The 23,664-nt window shown below is 41.6% G+C and overlaps 1 protein-coding gene across 1 annotated transcript in view; it reads left to right on the top strand.

Annotated features, from left to right (window-relative positions):
• LOC135898408 (uncharacterized) overlaps window positions 1-23,664 on the top strand; it is a 65,397-nt gene that overhangs the window by 2,881 nt on the left and 38,852 nt on the right. The window contains exons 3-7 of the mRNA XM_065427329.1: window positions 6,748-6,798; window positions 7,698-7,744; window positions 10,045-10,083; window positions 11,622-11,654; window positions 17,131-17,245. Coding sequence (XP_065283401.1) covers window positions 6,748-6,798; window positions 7,698-7,744; window positions 10,045-10,083; window positions 11,622-11,654; window positions 17,131-17,245 — 285 coding nt within the window. The remainder of the gene's footprint in view (window positions 1-6,747; window positions 6,799-7,697; window positions 7,745-10,044; window positions 10,084-11,621; window positions 11,655-17,130; window positions 17,246-23,664) is intronic.

The following is a 23,664-nucleotide window of genomic DNA, read 5'->3' as shown; positions in this document are numbered from 1 at the left end:
AACTTTCCGCACTTATGGTCGATAACACGGGCCCAATACTCGCTGCCATTTTTGGTTCTCCCACGGCACTAGAGACGCATTGTGGGTGTTGCACATGCTGTATACAATAATTCGTAACGGGTAAAAACAATCGATTAGTCACTTTCACTTAGCCCCTAAGACAAACACTTGAAGACTTTGCTTTGACATAACTGATGAGGTTTTCCCATTCCCTCTAGTTGCTTGGTTAATTGCAAGACACCGAAAAAACACATGGTCCACGTTTTCGAGCGCTTCTCTCTACATTAGAGCGACGGATTCGCACTGAAAACCCCGGGTATTGAGACTAACGTGCCTGGAGCAATGTGTAGCTCCGAAACGGGCATGACAACTTCTGCGCTCCCGGCCGGTTTAGAACTCAGTAACTTGTGGGGCACTTCGTTCTCCACCGAGACTACGAGAATAGGCGCGTCTGTGCACGAATTTGGAGCCGGAGAAGATGCCACCGCTCACGCCACAAGAGAAGTGCAGGTACTTTATTGTCGGGATCGTTCCGTGTAGGGCTTAAGGCTGTCACAGGCCTACTCTGGAAAACAAAAACTACCAAGTCTCCTCCGTCTTCTGCCGTCGCAGACAGCGACGGCCGATGCGAGCTGCATGGGCGTGATCTAGCACTACTGGCATCGGCAACATGGCGGGAAGATTTAAACTGGGCAGGATCATTACGTCGCACAGGGAGCCTCGGAAAGCCAGCTCGCCGTGAAGTCATTGCCATCACGTTTCCCTCGAAAAATATGGCCCAACACGTGACCTCTGGGTCTCAGTGTTTTCACGGTCATTGTGATCATCAGCTTATTTTTATGTACCCACAATGACGAAGCATGTCTCCTACTAGACCGACCTTGACCTAGGCGATTCTAAGTTGTGCCGGCCAGTTTACCAGTTTCAATTCACTACCAAATATCTTGCCGTCTTGGACTGGGCTACCCTTTCCAGGGGACTCATTTTGTAACTGTAACAGACCGCCAGTTATCTACCCTGCGCATTTGGTAGCCTGTCCAGAACGGTTTATTTGTCCTAATGTCAGAAACATGAGCTGCTCCTGTTTGTTCACGTATTCGCCCCTTAAAGCTACGCCGATTTGTCTTTGCAGCGATATTTGTGTGGTCCTCAGCTTATTTTCAAGCTTTGTTAACTTCTGCTTCTGACCCATATGTTGGTACTGGCAGGATGCAATATTTGTACACTTTCCTTCAACAATAGCGGCAAGCTCCGTGTCATGATTTGGTAATCCTGTAGTATGCGCTCCAATCCATTTTTATATCTTTGTAAATTTTCTTCGCATGACCAGGTCCCCTATGAGTAATTGACCCAGATGAGCGCACTCTGCACAGACTCAGGACGCTGACTGGCAATGGCGAAATCTTGTTTTGTAGGCAAGCTATTGAACATTACCTTCGTAAGGTCACCTTTGTGGTGCGGGGTGTTGTCAGGTTATCGGATTTTTAGGGTCGCAGGTCACTGGGCAAGAATGTTTGGTTCCAGGTAGTTTTATGGGATGCGCTCTCGTTTGACTGCTGTTTCTGCAGAGTGTGGACGGGCCGCAAGCGCTAGAACGCACCACGTGCTCCGACCTAACAATCACATGCTGGGCTGACTCGTCTGGCCTCAATGTTGTTGCGCAACACTCCCACATTATTCTTTTCTTCCTCCAAGAGCTCCAGCACGCTAACCATGGCCTTCAATATCAGACGTGAATGAAGGAAAATTTTCCTTTTTGTCATGAGAAATCAAGGAACTTACTTTCATCGCTTGAAGCGAGCGAAGTAATTAATTAATAAATTCACCTACCCCCGCTATCTTTGCATGCCGCTATCATTGTGTTCGTGTTTTACTTGTATTACTGGGCAGAAGTTCGCCAAATGAAGAGCGAAATTCGTGCCTCAAAGTTTTGATGCTGTGTTGTTCTTTCTCGTCACTACAGCGTGGCAATAGATAAACCTGCCAACATGATACTACAGCACTGAGTAAAATTTTGGCTTTCGCCGACGTAAAAATAACACTCAGAAAAGGGAAAGCAATTTCTTGCCGTCACATTGAAGATCTTACCCCAACAAAGCATTATGCTTATTTCCCTGCGCCTAAATACATGTTACATGTGATTTATTTTTCCAGTCTCGGAAACTTGAACAATGTTCTACATCTATTGACCATCTAAATAAAATGTTCCTAGATACTCTATATCACGAAATGCCGACGTTAATACTATACTAGCATTGATGTAATGTATCTGCACATCGTATTCCCAAATTCTGCACTTATGGGAAGCGGACTTCCCAAATTTTCTTTTACCGACATCTTATTCACTTTTTTGTAGGCCGATGCTACTTGCTCGATGCACTAGCTGGTCCTAATCTGTTCACTTACCATAAAAACTGGAATACAGGTAGAACGTCTTTCAAAAAACCACGGTAAAAATTCGACCCCGTCTCATATACCGGTCATATTTTACCGGTTGATACAGTTTCTTTTTATTTTTTTTTACAATTAAAGTTTGACGGGTCTGTTTATACTGCCCTTTGGTATTACGGTAAGTTTTTCCTTCCCACCCAACTACTTTTCATACTGGCTTTTTTAATTCCTGTCGCTTGTTCTGTTTGTCTATCCGGGCGCCTAAATATTAGCGCATACCCATTCTTATAGATTGGTGAAGAACATTAACATACATATATTGTAAATATAGTTCTTATATATTCGCAACATCCCCGTAATGATATTGTGGTATACCAAGTTGCACATACCCAATGGACCAAGTTTCCCATTCCCCAACATACCCAGTGGTATGTCCACTTACCCATATCCGGTTGTGTAACTTGTTCTGACGCCTAAATTGTCTATTTGGGTGTATACCCAGTGGCATATACGAAGTTGCGCATACCCAAGAACCCTAGTTCTACATTCTCAATTTGTATGTTCTTCAGTTTCAGTTTATTTCTTTAACAAGTAGATATACATGCTTACCCAAGTATAGAGAAGGAGGTCCCAGCGAATGTGGCTGAAAGGGGACCTGCTGTCAGAAAATATAGACATTTGTGCAAATACACAGCATGAAACAGCAATGCAGAAGTCACTAATTGGAAGATAATAAAAAGGAAATGCAGTACAAACTGCAAAATAATATAAAGTCGATAGCCAGTCGTAGTATTAAAATAGTAGTTTGAGGAATTCGCAACAGTACAAACCAAAAATATTTATAAAGGCTACAAATGAAAAAAATTGCAAAAACGGAAAAGAAATGAGCAGGAGTAAACTGAATAGCTTAGATATGTGGATTATTTTGGCTATTTAGTAGAAAAGTGAATAATGTTTTTTGAAGAAACCTAAAGACGAAGAGCCCTTGACATCTATTGAGTGGCTCTTTCAAGTAAATAATGCTGCGACATATCCAGATTGTTGATCTACTTTAGCATGTATTAGCGGCAATAAGAAATTGTTGTTAGCTGCAAATCTTGTGCGGTTCAAGTTAACCAAGGTAGCCTCAGAAAATATATTTACTGGGTGAGGATTACGCGTTACCTTAAATAACATTACGACTCATTTATATTTAACAAGATTTTTTTACTGAAAGTATTCTGTGTTTGAGAAGCATATCAGATGCATTGCAGTAGAATGGGCTGAACGAAAATATCCCGATGGCTTGATTCTGCAAATGCTGTAGTGGTGCTATATGAGTTGGATATGTGTTACCCCATGCTGTAATGTAATAATTGAGATGGCTGTCAGAAAAAAAGGATAACACAAGAATAGCAATGTTGATTTGCTAAAGTAATACCTAGATTTAAGTAAAATTCTAATACCGGGAGAAATTTTGTGCTTCAAATTGGCGATATGCTTCGTAAATGTTAAATTTGAGGGAAGAATTATACCAAAAAATGAGCATTCATTACCTGCATTGATGAAAAGAGAGTTTACGTTGGCAGTGGGAATCAATTTTGGTGTCCTATAATTCGAATGAATGAGCATAAAACAGTGGGATTTGTTCTCAGTGGGCTAAGCTGGCACCACGTTAAAATATTTTTCAGATCAGTGTTTAGCTTAGTTGTCAGAGAAGTTAGTGAACGATTAGTTGCATGTAATGCGTTGTCGTTCGCGTAAAGGAAGGCCTCTGTTTCTGAAAAAAAAACAGCTAAATCATTTATATAAAGCAGGAGTAGTAGTGGGCCAACTAAAGACCCCTGCGGGACTCTTTAATGGTTATTCTCAAATTAGAAAGTCCGGAACTAAAACACACAGCTTGCTGTCTATCTGTTAGGTAACCTTTTATAAGTGCTAATGCTGAGCCATCGATGCCTACTTCCCGTAGTTTAGCAAGTGAGATGAGGTGGTTAATGGATTCCAATGGTTTGGATGGATAGATCAAAACTGATCCTGCGTAGAAACCGCATCTATAGCGCTTTTTGTTTTATGCGTGAAAGAAAGTATAGCACAATCAGTTGAGGATCCTACCCTGAAGTCAAATTGATTTGGCGAAAGAATGCTAAATTTTGAGAAGTATTTCGTTAAGCGCTTTTCAATACATTTTTCGATTACCTTGCTACAGAAGGGAAGAATAGCAATAGGGCGATAATTAGAAATGCAGGAGCGGTCACCCTTTTTAAATACTTGAATAATTTCAGTTTTTTTAGTTGACTTGAAAACACTCCAGTCTTAAATATCAAATTGGTAACATGAGACAATGGGCGAGCGATACGATTAGCTGTTAATGTAATATTAATACAACTGATTTCGTGCAGACCTGCTCCTGTAACCTTTAAATCATCTATAACATTGATTATTTCATCTGTGCCTGTTGGAAATAGCTACAATGATTGCAAGCATCACATGATTGAAGAAGTAACCTAGCGCGATAAAAACACGCTTGTCCCTGTCTACCTTTCTTGTTTCCGTGTTTTTATCGCGCTGAGTTACTTCTTCAATTATGGACGACCAACTAGCCCAACAATCAAGTCTCCTTAAATGATAGTATACGTGGTACGATCAGAGGAATGGTCACAGAAAAATTTATTAGATGCGTTCGCGATTTCTTCTGTTTGTTTATACTTGGCGTCTGATGAATTAAGCTTACTTATTGGTTTAGCCCGATGGGGTTTGGTTCAAGGAGGAATTTATTATTTCCCACTGTCGTTTTGAATCTGTGCTGACTCTGGCTATTCTGAATTTATAATTTTTTGGATACCCTGAGCAGCCGTGTCTGTGTTAAATAGTAATATGCAAGATAACAGATTGCAATTGTATACCGGAAGTTATTTTACAAAGCTGTATTATAATTAGTTCCTAAGTAATAACATGAAAGTGCCGACATGTATTTGTGTTTTAAATACTCTTATATCTACACTTAATGCTTGATTGTATTGCTGCACCAGCCGCTACCGCGCCTGTCTGGGAGACCGGAGCTTTGTCAAGGCGAAGAAATGTCGGCTTTATTTGCGGCTCTCCCTTTTTCACCATGTATCCAGTGGTGAAAATAAAAATCATGATGATGATGATATACAAAAGCTACAGTAAGCACCCATGAATTGGTTTACATAACCCCTGTAGGTTAAACAAGTATGCCCACGTCTTTTGCGCATAACAAATATTTTCCCTGTGTAAAATTTGAGTATTTATTCTCAGCTCACAGCAATCTCCAAGGCATACCAATGTCTTAACAAATTAAAGAATTATACTGAACGAAATCTCCGATACTTCATTTTCTTTAATTGAACGAGCCAGTACGTGCCAGTCGGTGCGTGTCCGTTTGCGGCTAGTTCTCGAGTGTGGGCATGTCCCACTGCGATCCGTACACGATACTTGTTACGCTACACCAATCCCATATTCGTAGAAGCAGCAACTTAAGAATGTTCAGTTAACATACATTCAATAATGTAAATTGGGTGTACATACTTTATCCTCAGTGATGCAACAAACCACACTGAATGAAGCGTACTTGACGCAGCGCAAGGTGATTTATTCATTCGTAACCGCTTAGATAAACGTTTCGGAGATGGATATTTCTATGGAGGCGAGCGTTAGGCACCCTTAGGCACTTTAGGCCAACATGAGTGTCCGGTTTCACGTGTCACAAGAACCCGTGGGTGCGTGGACACTGCGACCAGCACTTGCTTTACAGAAAACGCAGGTTTTATTCGCCACTATATTTCAAGGTACCTACTTTTGAAAGTAGCATAATGCATCCGTCAATAAAAAAATTAGTGGGTGCTTTATAGACGCATTTACGAATGAAATCAGCTGCTAACGCAATCTTTCTTGAAGGTGGCCCATCCTTAGCTGTCTTCATGTTGTATTATTCAGGCATAAAGGCGAACGCATGGCCAAGACCATAAATAAATGGCTATTTATTTTGATGGCACTTTACGTGCCGTTTTTGAACTACGCCATATTACACTGCTGCACTCATATTATGAACCCGATTTTCCTCTAAAAAGACCAAGTGTTCCAACATTTTGAATACATTACCGTGATCTTGATCTGAATATATAAGATTAGAGCACGTGGAGATCCATGGTTGAACAAAAAGGCCCGGTAGTTTTTTCCACACGAGCGAATGCCAGTTCCTGTGACCCCTTGTACAAATTTTAATTCCTGGGTTTAAGTGGCGGAGGACTAGCAGTCAGTGCGAATACCACCTCCTGAGCACGCATTGAGTTGTCTTACTTTGTCATGTTGCATTATACAATATGCTTTACGTAGTATCGCTTGTCTCCGCAGGCTTATCTCTCTCTTTCGCCAATGTAAACGCTGCCAACACAACAAGTGAAGGTAAGACTTTTTTTGCTGCTATTCAGAACTTGAAATCAACGTTTGCAAAGGAACACGCAAAAATGTGGTGATGGATTTGCTGTCGTGTAAATTTAGTTTACCTAAAATTTGAAATATCGTAAAGCAATTCGCTGTACTTATATTTACGTAAAGCACGTATCACCTGATTGCCGACTTCTCTCAGCAGAAAAAGCACTCTCGTTAGTGTCGATCACATCGAGCAAGTTTGCATGGACAAAACATTTCGGCCTCTGTTTCGGAACGGAATAGAACAATGAGGTACGAATGGCAGTGGATGCTTAAAAAATTGTTAGAAAAGCAAATATAGTCAACCAAAATAAAGGCAGAGACCGTAACGGTAGTCAAATGAATGCACGTCACGAAATGGATTTCATGCAGAAGAACAATGTTACACATCTGCAATAGCCCAGGGTTGCACGCATTCAACACATCACGTGCAAAAATATTCTGAAGAACAGAGCAACCGCAAAGCAAACTATTACGTTCTATAGTAGTTTCTAGAGTGTTCACTGCATACATTAGGTGAAAAAAGCAGCGCAGGTTCACTTAACGGCTCATAAAAAAAAGTTCACAATAGCTTGTTTGCGGAGCTTGCGGACAACGTGAGTGCCGCCATTTTGCGAACTACAGAAAGGACGACTTTTGGCCACCAAGCGGGTAAGATAGTAACTTGGTGGAATGAAATACCCTCAAGCGAGAATAGTATGGAAAACTTTTAGGCTGCATTAGGATCCTCGCAAACGGCGGGGTGCGGAACTGGGTGTTGCAGAAGTGCAACAAGGGGCCATAATGCATGATACACGATAGCATGATTATTTCCAAATGTTGTGTTATTTTCTAAAAAACAAGTTTTTTATTGCTTGTGCTTCCTTTTCTAGATTCCTGCCAAGATATTCAACTACCCAACGTGGAGAGTCTGAATGCTGTAAGGGCTATAAATATTGCTGTAGGACGGTTGTAGAAACATTGAATATTGTTGTCTACAAGGTTGTTTATGCTTCTGAAAAGTTGATGCCTCCGGAAAGTGGTTGCCAGTCAGTGTGATTTTGTTAGAGAGCTTGCATAAAACCATCGAATCTTGCACGGGATAGTACTCTCGTTGAGGGTGTGGGCTTCGAAGTTCCACGCTAATATATGAGACTTCAGTTGGCGTGGTATTTCATTTCGTAAAGATGCCCTTATTGCCTGGATTATCATCCGAATGATTTTATTCCGAATAATAATTCGGAATCTGTGTCATCTTAACAATGAAATCAATAGTGATTTGAGCACAGAAAATATTGTTTCGGGCATCTTCCCTCTAAATATGTGTCGCGGCTGCTCCTCATACAACTTGCAAAAGTTTTGTTAATATACAGGCCATTTTACCAATATAAACATTTGAAATGAGTGCATAAATATTATCAGGTTCTTTTCATAGTATTTATAAGCCTTCTGTACTATTTCAATTTGAAATATACATTCCGGTGCTTCTTTTATTCAACAATTATTTGCTGCGTCATATATAAGATAGCATGCAGCTATAGGTTGTTTAGTGGAGGACAGCAGATATACGTGTCCTCACAAAAGAAGAAATTTGGTGGCAAAACTTATTGTTAGTATGATGTATATATTCTGGAAGAATGAGACGTGCAGAAAGGACAAGAAAATGCATATACCAGCAGTTTACAAGGAAGATAATGTGGGCCCTGCAGGGTTCCAAAATGCGATAGCAGTAGAAAAAAACTAACGACTTTTGGAAGTCGAAGAAAATTGTCTCTAAAGACTACGTAAAGCAAAAGAAAAACGACTTTAAAGGCAGAGTCTGCAAATGACTCAGCATATTACTGAAGGATTGAACTAGTCAATCAAGGATGTCGTCATCAAATTTTATTTCGAGTTGTACTTCATGGCACTGTAAGAAGTACGTCCCGTATATTAAAAAAAGTTATGTCTTTTATTGTTCTCAGAGTTTTGCACGTTTTCTTTACTTCAAATGTTTTCTCGCGCGTTCAAACAATCTACGCGTAAATACAAGGTGTATCGCATAAATACGCGTCAAATTTTGCTATTCAATTTGTTGCCAAGGCTTTCTTTAGTATAGTGACATCAGTTTAGGAATATTTGATCAAAGAAAACCCTGTAAAATTTTTTCATGGGAAAGTTTAAAAAAATTATGCAGTGACGGGAGATGTGAGAATTGGCATAGTTCTCTACATAAATTTATTGATGGAAGTATATTGTAATGATCGTTAACTGCCGCGTAAATAAAGCGTAGCACACTGAGTTGTCTAATCTGTGCGTCTGTGGCTTCAGACATCCTACTGGCGCAATTTTAGGCTTCATATATTCAAAATTTCCTACCTGCCACTGCTTTCTAACACAGACAGGGAATGAGTGTCCGCACACTGCACAACCATTGTAGACTGTACTTCTCAGAAAACAGTATTTTGTTCAAATATATCGAATTTTTAAAGTTTCGAAGTTGTTTCGAAGCCAGTAGTACAAAACTTAGGCAAAGTGATATTGCAAGATGTCTTCCCAACGTTGACTAGACATGTTTGTAGCTCCTGGAGGCACTTGCGCCATAGTTTCCATGAGTATCCTCTGCAGTAAACCGTGTGGTCTGTGTGAATGAAAAATGTAAAAGCCTCGATTGCGTCGTCAAATGCTCGCGTGGTTCACGTGCAAAACCTTGAAAGCGGTGACTCGTACTTACGGGCCGTGGTTTAAGACTAGAAGCTATTATAATTATATAAAGGACAGAATGGGAAACTACAAGGTGGCGCGAAAGCGCTAGGAGAATCCATTACACGATCATTAGCGGTTAGGACTTGCTCCTGGCGCAAACATTTAAGAGGCCGTGGACAAATAGGACTTTCCTAAAAATGGAGAAGATGATAGGCTTCGTGAATGTATTGTACTATGCGTAGTGATGAATGTTAATTTTCACTTTTTTAGGTCCATGGACCAAATCCGGTCTCTCACATCGCGAATACGGGGATCCGTTCATATGGCTTCATTGTCTTTCAGGGGAGCAGAGTATTTAGAAGAATTCAGGGCGGAATACTGGCAGCTTGACAAGTGACACAAGTATTAAAACCAAGAAAGTTTAGCTTTCAGTCATCGCCATACAACACAAGAAAGACCAGTGACCAGTTTGGCAAATCCCTTAAAGCGACTCCTCCTTCAATTCGTCAGAGCATAAAAATACGTGACTAATTGAATAACTATGTTTTATTACAGTGCCTTGGTCAGACCAGTACATCCTGTGATACGTCACAGGTGAGCTATTTCTCTAAGTATTTTAGGCGTAATGAGAATATCAAGCTACATTCGCTTCTCATTTTATGTCCTACAGTAAAGTTTTTATCTCTGTGATGTTTGTGTGGGCGGCCCCAAACCATCTGTTGCACGAAATATTAAGTTAAATTATAAATGGAGCGCGACACAGGACGAACAATTAGACCGTATGTACAAATCCGTATATATGGACTGAACTTTCATAAAGCAGACCCATTCTCCTTAATTCAACTCATGCGCACAAGATTGCTCGCCGCATGCGAATGCTGCTTGAAAAATACTTGAAAAAATAACAAGACAGGGTAAATATTCGAAAAAGGAGGAGTGACATTCTTCTTGAATATTGATATAACTGGGACTTTATTTTGGCAGCTTTTCAAGTGTTTCCAAACCGAGTAAACATTTTATACCATGGCTCGTCTTAAAGAGGGCTTTTGTGCCTTTCTTAATATTTTCAATTCGCAGGACCCATTCGTTTATTTAATTTGTTCATAGTACCTGGAAAAACAATAGCTAAGAGAAGTTTTGCTGTCGTCTTAACCGACAGACAATAACAGCAAAATTTTCGCCGAAGTCACTTTTACAATGCATGTCGAAAGTAGTGTGATTCGCATTGAAGCATTGTGGCGACATAACGTAGTACCACCACCTAAACGTGTCATGTATGGGCATCTATGCAGCCAGGTGCCTCCTTCATGTATAGGACGCGGTTTCGATTGCGCCCATGACCGAGTAAATTTTAAGGGATATTCTTTTTGTCATTGACGAGCAGGTCATAACCTGCCTCACAAACTCAGAGACCCAAGTTCTCAATCACATAACCAGTGACACGGTTCCTTCACCATAGCAAACTTGATGCTGTATTCATTGAACATTGGAACAGCCTGTGACCAAAGTTGTTGGGACAATGGTTGGAACACAGACACAACATCGATACCGGAAAGTACGCAGGCGGTACGGTGTCAACTAACTTACAGCGAAGCTGTTAAGGAGTAGTTCCTCCAGAATCGTGTCTGTACGTAGAAACGAAACTCCCCATACGTGGGCCGATCCCAAAGGTAGTGCAATACCGGTTGACCCACGGCGGAGGTCAAGCAGGCGTTAAGGTCTCCCCATACTTGGGTCGATCCCGAAGATATTGCAATGCCGGGCCGACCCACGGTGGAGGTGAAGCAGACGTTAAGTACTCTCCTAACGTGGGCCGATCCCGAAGATAGTGCAATACCAGGCCAACCCAAGGCAGAAGTGAAGCAGGAATTAGGATCTCCCTATACGTGTGCCAATCCCGAAGATAGTACAATGCCGGGCCTACGCGCGCTGGAGGTGCACTTGGCCATTGAGGGCCCTCCTACACAGCTTCGCTAGTCATCCTTCTTCACAGAGGGGAAGGGCACTGCGTTTTTTTAAAATGCTGATTGCTATAATACTTCATACCACCCTGATATGTCTAGCGAAACCTGCAAAAAGCTTTGTTCGGCTATTTACTATATTACAGTTGAATTTTTCTGTTTACTATGCAGGACCTTATTGATGATGTTGGGCCACTAGTTAAGGTAAGTGCGTCGTGAGAACTGAAATTATTAACCATCATTCTGATAATAATAATAATAATAATAATAATAATAATAATAATAATAATAATAATAATAATAATAATAATAATAATAATAAGAGTCCAATTTAAGGTCCACTGCCCAGGATGAAGGAATCTCCCTGCGATCTCCAATTACCCTGTCTTGCGGTAGGTGATTCTAATTTGCACCTGAAATTTCCTCATTTCAACACCCCATCTATTTTTCTGCCCTCCTCTTGTTGGCTTTTCCTCCCTTGGCACCCATTCTCTAACTCTAATGGTCCACCAGTTATCTATCGTGCGCATTACATGGCCTGCCCATTTGCATTTTTTCTGTGAATGTCTACTAGAATAGCGGCTATCTCCGTTTGCCCCCTTGGGCACATCGCCCTCTTCCTGTCCGTTAACGTTACCCATAACATCGCTTTTTGCGCAATCTGTGGCTTGTTTTCGAGCTTCTTTGTTCACCTCCGGTGTTCTCCCCATGTGACAGCACCAATAGAATGCAATATTTTACACTTTTCATTTCAGCGACAGTAGTACGCTCTCAGCCAGGATTTGGTAATGCCGGTCGCATGCACTTCAACCCATTTTTATTCTTCTGCTAATTTGCGCCTCATGATCAGGATCCCGTGTGAGTAAATGACCTAGATAAACGTACTCCTGTACAGACTCTAGATGGTGTCTGGGAATCCTGAATTGCTGTACCATTGCCAGTGTATTGAACATTATCTTTGTCGTCTGGATCCACCCACTCTAACACTTTCTCGGCTTAAGTCCTCCATCATTTGTTGTAATTTGTCCGCAGGGTTGACGAACAGTGAAATATCAGCTGTAAACCGACGGTTGCTGAGATATTCGCCGTTGATCATTACTCTTAAGCCTTCCCATTGGGCTTGCGTTTAACGCGCGAACTTTGTCTATAATGGTGGAACTGCTTAGCAGGACTGTTTTAGGTATTATCAGACATTGCCTGGGATATTATTGACCTTTGTGAAGTTAAAACTGGTGTGGCTTATACAGTGCTCACTAAGCGCCATGTCCTTTGCTACAAAGATCTTCCAGGTAAGAGAGAATATGGGGTAAGATTTAGAATCCACTATGGCATTGCGGGCGACGTTGACGAATTGTACAGCGATAATAGAAGGGTAGAATTCGTCGTAATAAAGCTTAAAAGGAGGCAACGAATAATGGTCGCACAAGCATACGCTCCAAGTTCCAGACACATTGACGAAGAAATAGAACACATTTATGAATATGTACAATTAGCAATGACTAAGGTGCATACTCTGTGTACTGTAGTGATGGGTGAATTCAATACAAAAGTGGGGCTAAAGCAGTCTGGGGAACAAACAATTGGCCAATGAGGCATCGATTCTAGGAACACTAGAGATGGTTATAGAACTCACGGAAAGGAATAGGCTCCGGATAACGAATACCGCCTTCAGGAAATGCAGTAACATTAGATGGACCGGGGAAAGGCTTAACGAAAAAAACAACAAATCAAATGGATTTAATACTCTCTGACGATCCTAGCATTGTGCAGGATGTAGAAGCATTGGGTAGCGTAAAATGCAGTCACCATTGGTTAGTGAGGTTTACCATTTCTATCAATTTCAAGAGAGACAGTGAAATTGGCCCAGAATGAACAGGTCAACCTAGACGCAGTAAAGGCGAAAGCAGACAAAGTTAGATTGGTACTCGCAAACAAATATGAAGCTTTAGAACAAGAACATAACATAGAGATACTGAATAAAGCCGTAACTAGGTGGATTTCAGAAGCCGCAGTTGAAGTGGAAGGTAGGGCATCCAGGCATCCAGCAGGTAAGCTCCACCAAGTAACGAAGGACTTAATAAAGAAAGGACAAAGAATGACAGTGTCCAACTGAAGAGATCACATAAAATTCGCGGAACTGTCAAAATTGATCAACAAGAAGAAAATAAGGATTATTCGAAATTATAACGTGATAAAGACTGAGGAAGCAGTGAAAAATGGATGCAAAGTGAAATAAGGAACAAGAAAACTAGGCATAGGACAAAGCAGCATGTATACACCTAAAGATAAGTAGGGTAATGTCATCGGCGATTCGATGACTTAGTAAAAGCTGCAGAATAATTCTATACCGACCTGTACTCAGGGCTGTCAAGGAATCTTCATTCGAACCAGTGGCGAATAGCATACAGAGGCACCTTCAATTACTCGTGATGAAGGGGCCTTGCACTTCATGACCTAGCGAATCAAAGCGGAAGGAAATATTATGCTTGAAAAGCTTGCGGCTCCTTATACACAATGCCTCACGACTTCAAGTGTACCAGAGATCTGGAAGAATGCCCACATTGTACTAATACATAACAAGAGAGACGTTAAAGAATTGAAGAATAACAGACCCATTACTTTGAATGTGGTAGAAAATATTCACCAATACAATTTCAAATCGAATGAGGGCAACAGTTCAATCAACCAAGAGAACAGGCTTGCATCAAGAAGCGATATTATACGATAGATCACATTCATATTATCAATGAGGTAATCGAGAAATCTGCGGAGTGGAATCAACTTTTCTATACGTCTTTTATAGATTGTGAGAAGGCATTTGATTCAGTAGAGATACCATCGCTCGTATAGGAATCGCGTAATCAAGAAGCACAGGAGGCATACGTTATATCTAGAAATATTTCACAGCTACCTTGGTTCTCCTGTAAAAAAAGCATAAAGCTGCTTATCAAAAACGAGGTCACACGAGGAGACAATCTCTCAAATATTATTCACTGCATGCTTAGAAAATTTTCAAGGTATTCGACTGGGTAGAATTTGATAATAGGATTATTCAAATTTAGGTATAGTTATAAGAGGACAACTTCTACAATTTGCTCAGTGGCTATGGTGTTGGGCTGCTGAGCACGAGGTCGCGGGATCGAATCCCGGCCACGGCGGCCGCATTTCGATGGGGGCGAAATGCGAAAACACCCGTGTGCTTAGATTTAGGTGCACGTTAAAGAACCCCAGGTGGTCAAAATTTCCGGAGTCCTCCACTACGGCGTGCCTCATAATCAGAAAGTGGTTTTGGCACGTAAAACCCCAAATATTATTATTATTAACTTCTACAATTTCTTCTCTGCGCTAACTTGTATGAGCATCCCGCACAATGCTCACTTGCTTTAGCGAATTTTGTTGGTAAGTATATTAATTAGGTTCTATTTCATGTGATGTATTGATAAAGTATGGCCCCTCTTCAGCGCCTTAGAATGCTCAGGAGGCACCGCGCTCATTTTGTTTTTCAAAAATTTCACCTCATATGTAGCAGTTTACCTTGCAGGCATTTGGTAAGATTCTTTGAAAGTAGAAAACTTTGAAGGTACTCTTACTGTTTGAGGCCACCCAAAGATAACACGGATGGCGTTATACATCCCTCTGCAGTTTAGCACGAATAACATCTAGAAATCCACGCACAATATTCCACGCAGAGCATTCAATTGGAACAACCTTTCCCACAGCGGTGCCGCTATCTTCTGCCCAAGAATATTTCTTCAAAATGTAACAGGCTACCTGTTCTGAAATTAACATGTGGTTAACTTTGTCAAAATTTGTTTTTCTGCACATCCAATCTTTATGTAACAGCCCCTAGAGGGGTCCAGAAGGTAATAAAATGAAATGAAACAAAATGATCAACCACCTTGCGTGGTCAGCTTTTGTCGTGCCTCAATGAAGCGTTGTTTTATTTTAAGTCCATTTATTTTCATTGATATTTATCCTTTAATAGCATGTCCTGGAAACCCATCCCGCCTAAAAACTGAGTTAATAACATCAATAAGGCACTAAGCCCGTAAGGCAGCTGTGTGCGAACATACATAAATGTAGGCACTTGAAAGGTGCCTAGTGCGTAGCAATCAGAACGCACATAGAAACTCACGCAGTCACAGTAGGTATGTAATGGATTACATATTTATTGTTGGCCACGGGTCACTTAGTAGAACTTACAAAGAATAAAAGCACTACATGCCACGCAAACGTTCAGAAAAAAGGCAATTGATATAATGCATACTGTTATAACAACACGGCGAATAGAATTCGAGTCTAGTATTTACATAGTATAAACTACACCCTGGGTGTTACTTTTTTGCCATTATAGGAATCAACCATAATGAATAGTTCTATAGAAACACGAAAAAGGAAGGAGTATGGTAAATTTACTTTCGAGAAACATACTAAGCAAAGCTAGTCACTAAAGAAGGCTTATTGGCGATTGGTCAAGAGCATAAGCTATTTGGTTGGGTGTAACTTTGCATTCTGCGATAATCGCTCATTCTCGTTAATGTTGGGAAGTGCGCGACAACCTCGTCGCCACGCATGTGATCTGATTAGGCAAAACTTTTTCGCATACAGAATCTGAGATAACAAGAAAAAATTCAGTTACAGTTAGCGCAGTTTTCGCAACGCGGAAAATTGATGTCAGTGACAATCCGAGAAAGGGCTGGCGGGAAAAGAGGACACCATAACTAAGAAAAACAATTCACAGATGGCCATGCCAAGTGTATTCTTCAATCGCGATTTACTCATACATTACTTTGCTTTATTACAAACGGAAGGGTACATTGAACAGATTGTAAATTGTCGTCATAGTGAAATCATGGAAAAGTTTAGGGCACACCAATACACGAACGCAAATTGTATGCCTCTTCTTGAAGAACGAATCTTTCATACTAGGGCTGAGTGTAATAAGACAGAAGTAACAGGAACGTAGGAAAATCACCTATGTCTTTTTTATTTATTATAGTGGTGCCATACTATAATACATCGTGTGGTGTGGTACGTAAACAAAGTCAAATTATTCTCTACGCATGTAAAATCATTTCCGTGCTATGAAATTATGACTCATGCAATTTAATACTTACGCAGATACGCAGATATTTATGGAATTGTTCATGTTGCAGCGCTATGCGGGATGCGTCCCGCATCCCGTCCAAGAAGGGTTAAAGAAGCACGAAAAGTGCCCTTTTGTTTGATCATGAGCATGCACGTTTTATTACCACCGCACGAGTGTTATTTGCTAATTGGCTATGGTATAGCGACGTACGGGTTGGTTTGAAGTTGTATGTTCCCGACAACTTTGAAGAGTACTCAAACAAACAGACTTTGAGATGCGCTGACCTTTATAACTGCTTTCGTTAGGAATGCTCATTAAACAGTCCTGATATAAATATTTATCCTGAAATTTTCTTATTTTGATGGATATGTCTTTTATAATGCACTGTTCTTTTTTTGTTACCGACATTTGCAGCATCAATCTGCAGGTGATTTCGTTGGAAGAAGCTGAAAAAAAATTATTTGGATATGAAAGTTGTACCGGAGTCAAATACACATTAAGTGTGAACTGTTGTAATGCGTAATGAGGGGTGTAATTATTGTACTTGAAGGGACAAGAAATTTGTTGCGTTCCCTTCGTCAAATATTTCAGTGCGTGTACGGGACCTTGGCGGACAATAGCAACAACCCTGGGGATGCACTGATTGCATATGCTGACATCATCTACAAGCTCATGAATGCGTCGGAAGACTTCCTCGCAAGAATGTGTAAGTACCTCCTCGGGCTGAGCACAAATGGACGCACAAGGAGGCGACATTTACGGCTGCTATGCTATTTCTTCTTACATATAAATATAGTGCCGTAGCTAGATTCATTGGGGGGGGGGGGGTGCAAAGTCCGGCTTGCTTCCTTGAGCCAATCAGTCCCGTGATCGGTTTACACAGACAGCAACGGCAAGGTCGCATTTACACAGCCGAAGCGCGCTTCCCGAAAATGCATACTTACTGTCCACTCCAACTCATACGTGAGTTCCAGACGCACTGAAGGGGGGAGCGTTCTCTGCACCTTACTCGGATTATCGCACTTGCGCTTATCGCTACCAACTCTGCAGGGGGAAAAGGTCGCCTGCACAATCAAATTTGCGATTGCACACCAGATAGCCTGGCCAACGAGCCCGACCAGTACAACTACTCACATTCGCATTCCAAAATGATAATAAATGATATTAAAATGATACTTAAACTAAAGCATCTCTTTAGAAATGAGCGTATTCTGAGGTAGCCTGACTCTTACCTAACGCAACGCCAACAATATGTTCAAATAGGTGGCTCTAAATCATCAATGCTTCGAGTACTTTCAGGCGTGCCTCAAGGGTCCGTCCTTGGACCATTACTTTTTCTTGTTTATCTGAATGATCTCTCAATTAACAATGCTGTACAATGCCGATTTTTATGCATTACTGCGTCCTTTATCATGCCATTCAAACTAGAGATGATCAATTCCTCTTAAGCGATTCTCTAACATCAATTTCTAATTGGTGCCAGGCCTGGAAAATGAGCCTAAATATCCCTAAGTGCTCCCAAATACCATAACAAAAAAGAAGAGTCCACTATCGTATGCATACAAAATTAACGACGTTGGCGCTAGTCTTGTCGATACGTTTAAATATCTCGTGATTGAAATATCTCGCGATTTAAGATGGAGTGCGCAAATTAAAAACATAGTTTCGTCAGCCTCAAAAAGAATATGGTTACTTCGGCAACGTCTGAAGCACTGTACAAGCAAGACAAAACTAGTTGCTTATACTTCACTGGTGCGTCCTCTACTTGAATATGGGGATGTCGTTTGGAACCCGCACACTAAGACTGACACAGATAGGCTGGAAAAAGTACAAAAAAGAGCACCCAGGTTTACGTTTAATGCCTGCGGAAAACAAGTATCACTATCTGATCTCCGTTGAAGGTCTGGTCTTCTAACACTGGAGGAACGCCGTAAGCTACACCATGTGAAGATGCTTTACACGATAGTCAACGGCCAAACTAAAATGAATTTTGAGAAATACTTACAGCTTAACACGTGTAGAAGTACCCATGAAAAGCACGACCTTACCCTTATTGTACCCCAGGCTAGAACTATCGCTTATCAATTTTCATTTTATCCTAGAACGATAAGAGAATGGAACAGGCTTCCACAAGAGGTAACGAACAAGCGTACTGTCGACTCTTTCTTATCGGCTATTTCTCAGTTGAGAGCGAAGCGCGCAATTCTTTTCCTACCGAATTTTTATTCAACTCGTATCTTTAGTTTTAGAGATATTGTTCGGCGCAGTAGCGCACAAATATTATCTGTGTTGCACTGTGTGTGAGCTTGCTGTGTTCGAATTTTATTTTGGACATTTTCCTTGCTTGTACAGTATCCCTTTTTATTTTCTATGTACCCTTCCTGCTTTGGCTGCCAAAAAACAGCTGGCAGTATATTCAAATAAATAAATTAAAATGAATAAATAATCCTACTCACACTATGAGTAGGCGAAACAGAGGATCGACGACCGCCGCATGCACGGACGGAAATGCCGGCCACCATTTTCAGTACGGCTTGCAGATGAAAAAGGCCGGACTCGGCAAGGTCCACGTGTTTTCTTTGTGCGGGCATCACTTCCTACACTGTTTGCTACCGAAATCGTCCGTCCTGTTCCTCGTGTGAACACCCGTTGAAGGGCAGAAGTTAGTGGTGTCCCAGTAGCTGCGAGGGCTGCTATAATGTTGACTACTCAGCCGATTGCTCCTAATGTTCATTCAGAGCATGTGGTACGAGGTCATCGATAAATATGTTCTTTAGTGCAGCTACGATCATTGGTGCTTCACAGATGTTTGGTAAGGACTATGATGGACGTAGGTTGGAAAAGGCTACACTAATGTGTAAGTTATTGCGATTATGTGAGACCGCTAAAAGGAATACATAGAAAAAATAAATAAAAAGGAATGCTACCAGTAATCACCGCGGTGGCTAATGTGGGGGGGGGGGGGCGACTGAGCGTGTGGCCGCAGGGTGAATTTCGGGTCGTGGCGGCAGCATTCTTATGGAGGCGGGAAAAGGAACTCATGCTTTCAGACAGTTTTCTGATTTAGGCGCACGTTCTAGAATTTCGTGCTCCAGAAATTTCAAATTTTTTGGGATCCCGTGCGATGACCACCCTCTTTGCCCGTGCGTTTGTGCAGCGCACTAGACCTTATGATGTTACACTGTTTGAATACACGTCTGAACCCCGGTTACCCGTCTTAACGCATGTCTGTAAGCATGCGTTCCTACGCCGCATTCGTATGTACCTTAGGGAAAAGGCAAGAGGCAACATCTCACCTTCGGGCTCGTGTATGTTTTTTCGACACTCCGCGGTAGCTCAGTGGATAAGGCTTTGCGCTGCTATACACAAGATTGCGGGCTTGAGTCCCTGCCATGGTGGCGGTATATTGATCAGGGCGAAATGCAGAAATGGTTGCGTATTTCTGCTAAGGACTAGCCGACATTTAACACACTTTCTTTCCAACAGAATTGGTTCTCATCTATTTCCCCGGAAGAAACTAACGCCCGTAATTTAAGTTCCTCACCACACAATAACGTAACAATTAGTTACAGCAATGCTGCAGTTTTCCTGTATATTCTTGAAAGGCTATATTTATAAAAACGCACCTGCTACAATTATGGTATCCCGTCAACTCCAAAGGTGTTTTGTAATACCCTTCTTTGCAGAGACTTTCTGCTTAAATAGCACAGTTGACTGGTTTTGCATCTCATGTGAAGTAACGAAAATTGGCAGTGCCCCGAAAAGATTTAATGCAATGAAACTAAAACAACAGACAGTACCCCTAAAGGGTATGTTAGCCCTTATTTGAAGTTTTACAAATCCTGTGAAAGAAGACAAGATATAGTCTAAAAACGAAACAAGCGAATCAATGGAGAAAATAAAGTGTTTCCAGTTACAGCGCACCAGTAAAGACCAATAATTCTGATTGGTAAAGTCAGTCCCTGCATCCTTTTGTATATAGGCACTGTGTCTATGAGAACAGAGGAGCTATGTAGCACAAAACTGACTTAGCCTATTGCTTTTACTTGAAACTAATTTTGCATTTGTAGGACCATTCACTATACACAAGATCTATGCTTGAGCTACGGGGCAAAAAAAGAGCACTGAGTATAAGTTCTGGATAATATTTTTTTGTATAGTGCACTCTCACTATACGTTCACATTACCAAAATAGTAAATATCTTGTAATACAAACGTTCGTATATTACAGACGTATTATACCAGAATGTCCGGCCTGGACAGGCCGCCATTAGAATCTGAACCTGGCAACGTTTTACGTTAGAACGCTATCTAGTGAGGCGAGTCTAGCAGTGTTATTGGAGGAATTAGAGGGTAGTAAATGGGATATAATAGGGCTCAGTGAGGTTAGGAGGACAAAAGAAGCATATACAGTGCTAAAAAGCGGGCATGTACTGTGTTACCGGGGCTTAGCGGAGATACGAGAACTAGGAGTCGGATTCCTGATTAATAAGGAAATAGCTGGTAACATACAGGAATTCTATAGCATTAACGAGAGGGTGGCAGGCCTTGTTGTGAAACTTAATTAGAGGCACAAATTGAAGGTGGTACAAGTCTATGCCCCTACATGCAGTCATGATGACCAGGAAGTCGAAAGCTTTTATAAAGACGTGGAATCGGCGATGTGCAAAGTCAAAACAAAATACACTATACTGATGGGCGACTTCAATGCCAGGGTAGGCAAGAAGCAGGCTGGAGACAAGTCAGTGGGGGAATATGGCATAGGCTCTAGGAATAGCAGAGGAGAGTTATTAGTAGAGTTTGCAGAACAGAATAATATGCGGATAATGAATACCTTTTTCCGCAAGCGGGTTAGCCGAAAGGGGACGTGGAGGAGCCCGAACGGCGAGACTAGAAATGAAATAGACTTCATACTCTGCGCGAACCCTGGCATCATACAAGATGTAGACGTGCTCGGCAAGGTACGCTGCAGTGACCATAGGAAGGTAAGAACTCCAATTAGCCTAGACATGAGGAGGGAACGGAAAAACCTGGTGCACAAGAAGCCAATCAATGAGTTAGCGGTAAGAGGGAAACTAGAGGAATTCCAGATCAAGCTACAGAACAGGTATTCGGCTTTAACTCAGTAAGAGGACCTTAGTGTTGAAGCAATGAACGACAATCTCATGGGCATCATTAAGGAGTGCGCAATAGAAGTCGGTGGTAATGCCGTTAGACAGGAAACCAGTAAGCTATCGCAGGAGACGAAAGATCTGATCAAGAAAAGCCAATGTATGAAAGCCTCTAACCCTACAGCTAGAATAGAACTTGCAGAACTTTCTAAGTTAATCAACAAGCGTAAGACAGCGGATATCAGGAACTATAATATGGATGGAATTGAACAGGCTCTCAGGAACGGAGGAAGCCTAAAAACAGTGAAGAAGGAACTAGGAATAGGCAAGAATCAGATGTGTGCGTTAAGAGACAAAGCCGGCAATATCGTTACTAATATGGATGAGATAGTTCAAGTGGCTGAGGAGTTCTATAGAGATTTATACAGTACCAGTGGCACCCCCGACGATAATGGAAGAGAAAATAGTCTAGAGGAATTCGAAATCCCGAAGGTAACGCCGGAAGAAGTAAAGAAAGCCTTAGGAGATATGCAAAGGGGGAAAGCAGCTGGGGAGGATCAGGTAACAGCAGATTTGTTGAAGGATGGTGGACAGATTGTTCTAGAGAAGCTGGCCACCCTGTATACGGAATGCCTCATAACCTCGAGCGTACCGGAATCTTGGAAGAACGCTAACATAATCCTAATCCATAAGAAAGGGGACGCCAAAGACTTGAAAAATTATACACCGATCAGCTTACTGTCCGTTGCCTACAAAGTATTTACTAAGGTCGTCGCAAATAGAATCAGGAACACCTTAGACTTCTGTTAACCAAAGGACCACGCAGGATTCCGTAAAGGCTACTCAACAATAGACCATATTCACACTATAAATCAAGCGATAGAGAAATGTGCAGAATATAACCAACCCTTATATATAGCTTTCATTGATTTCGAGAAAGCGTTAAATTCAGTCGAAACCTCAGCAGTCATGGAGGCATTACGGAATCAGGGTGTAGATGAGCCATATGTAAAAACACTGGAAGATATCTATAGCGGCTCCACATCCACCGTAGTCCTCCACAAAGAAAGCAACAAAATCCCTATAAAGAAAGGTGTCAGACAGGGAGATGCGAGCTCTCCAATGCTATTCACAGCATGTTTACAGGAGGTATTCAGAGGCCTGGAGTGGGAAGAATTGGGGATAAAAGTTGATGGAGAATACCTTAGCAACTTGCGATTCGCGGATGATATTGCCTTGCTTAGTAACTCAGGAGACCAATTGCAATGCATGCTCACTGACCTGGAGAGGCAAAGCAGAAGGGTGGGTCTGAAAATTAATCTGCAGAAAACTAAAGTAATGTTTAACAGTCTCGGAAGAGAACAGCAGTTTACGATAGGTGGCTAAGCACTGGAAGTGGTAAGGGAATACATCTACTTAAGGCAGGTAGTGACTACGGATCCGGATCATGAGACTGAAATAACCAGAAGAATAAGAATCGGCTGGGGTGCGTTTGGCAGGCATTCTCAATTCATGAACAGCAGGTTGCCACTATCCCTCAAAAGGAAAGTGTATAACAGCTGTGTGTTACCAGTACTCACATATGGGGCAGAAACCTGGAGGCTTACGAAAAGGGTTCTGCTGACATTGAGGACGACGCAACGAGCTATGGAAAGAAGAATGATGGGTGTAACGTTAAGGGATAAGAAAAGAGCAGATTGGGTGAGGCAACAAACGCGGGTAAACGACATCTTAGTTGAAATCAATAAAAAGAAATGGGCATGGGCCGGACGTGTAATGAGGAGGGAAGATAACCGATGGTCACTACGGGTTACGGACTGGATTCCAAGGGAAGGGAAGCGTAGCAGGGGGCGGCAGAAAGTTAGGCGGGCGCATGGCATTAAGACGTTTGCAGGGACAACATGGCCACAATTAGTACATGACCGGGGTAGTTGGAGAAGTATGGGAGAGGCCTTTACCCTGCAGTGGGCGCAACTAGGCTGATGATGATGATGATCATACCAAAATGTATCCG

Source organism: Dermacentor albipictus, chromosome 10, assembly GCF_038994185.2.
Source record: "Dermacentor albipictus isolate Rhodes 1998 colony chromosome 10, USDA_Dalb.pri_finalv2, whole genome shotgun sequence".
NCBI classification, from domain to species: Eukaryota; Metazoa; Arthropoda; class Arachnida; order Ixodida; family Ixodidae; genus Dermacentor; species Dermacentor albipictus.
Note: the sequence above shows the minus strand (reverse complement) of the source record. Positions and strands in the feature narration are given on the sequence as shown.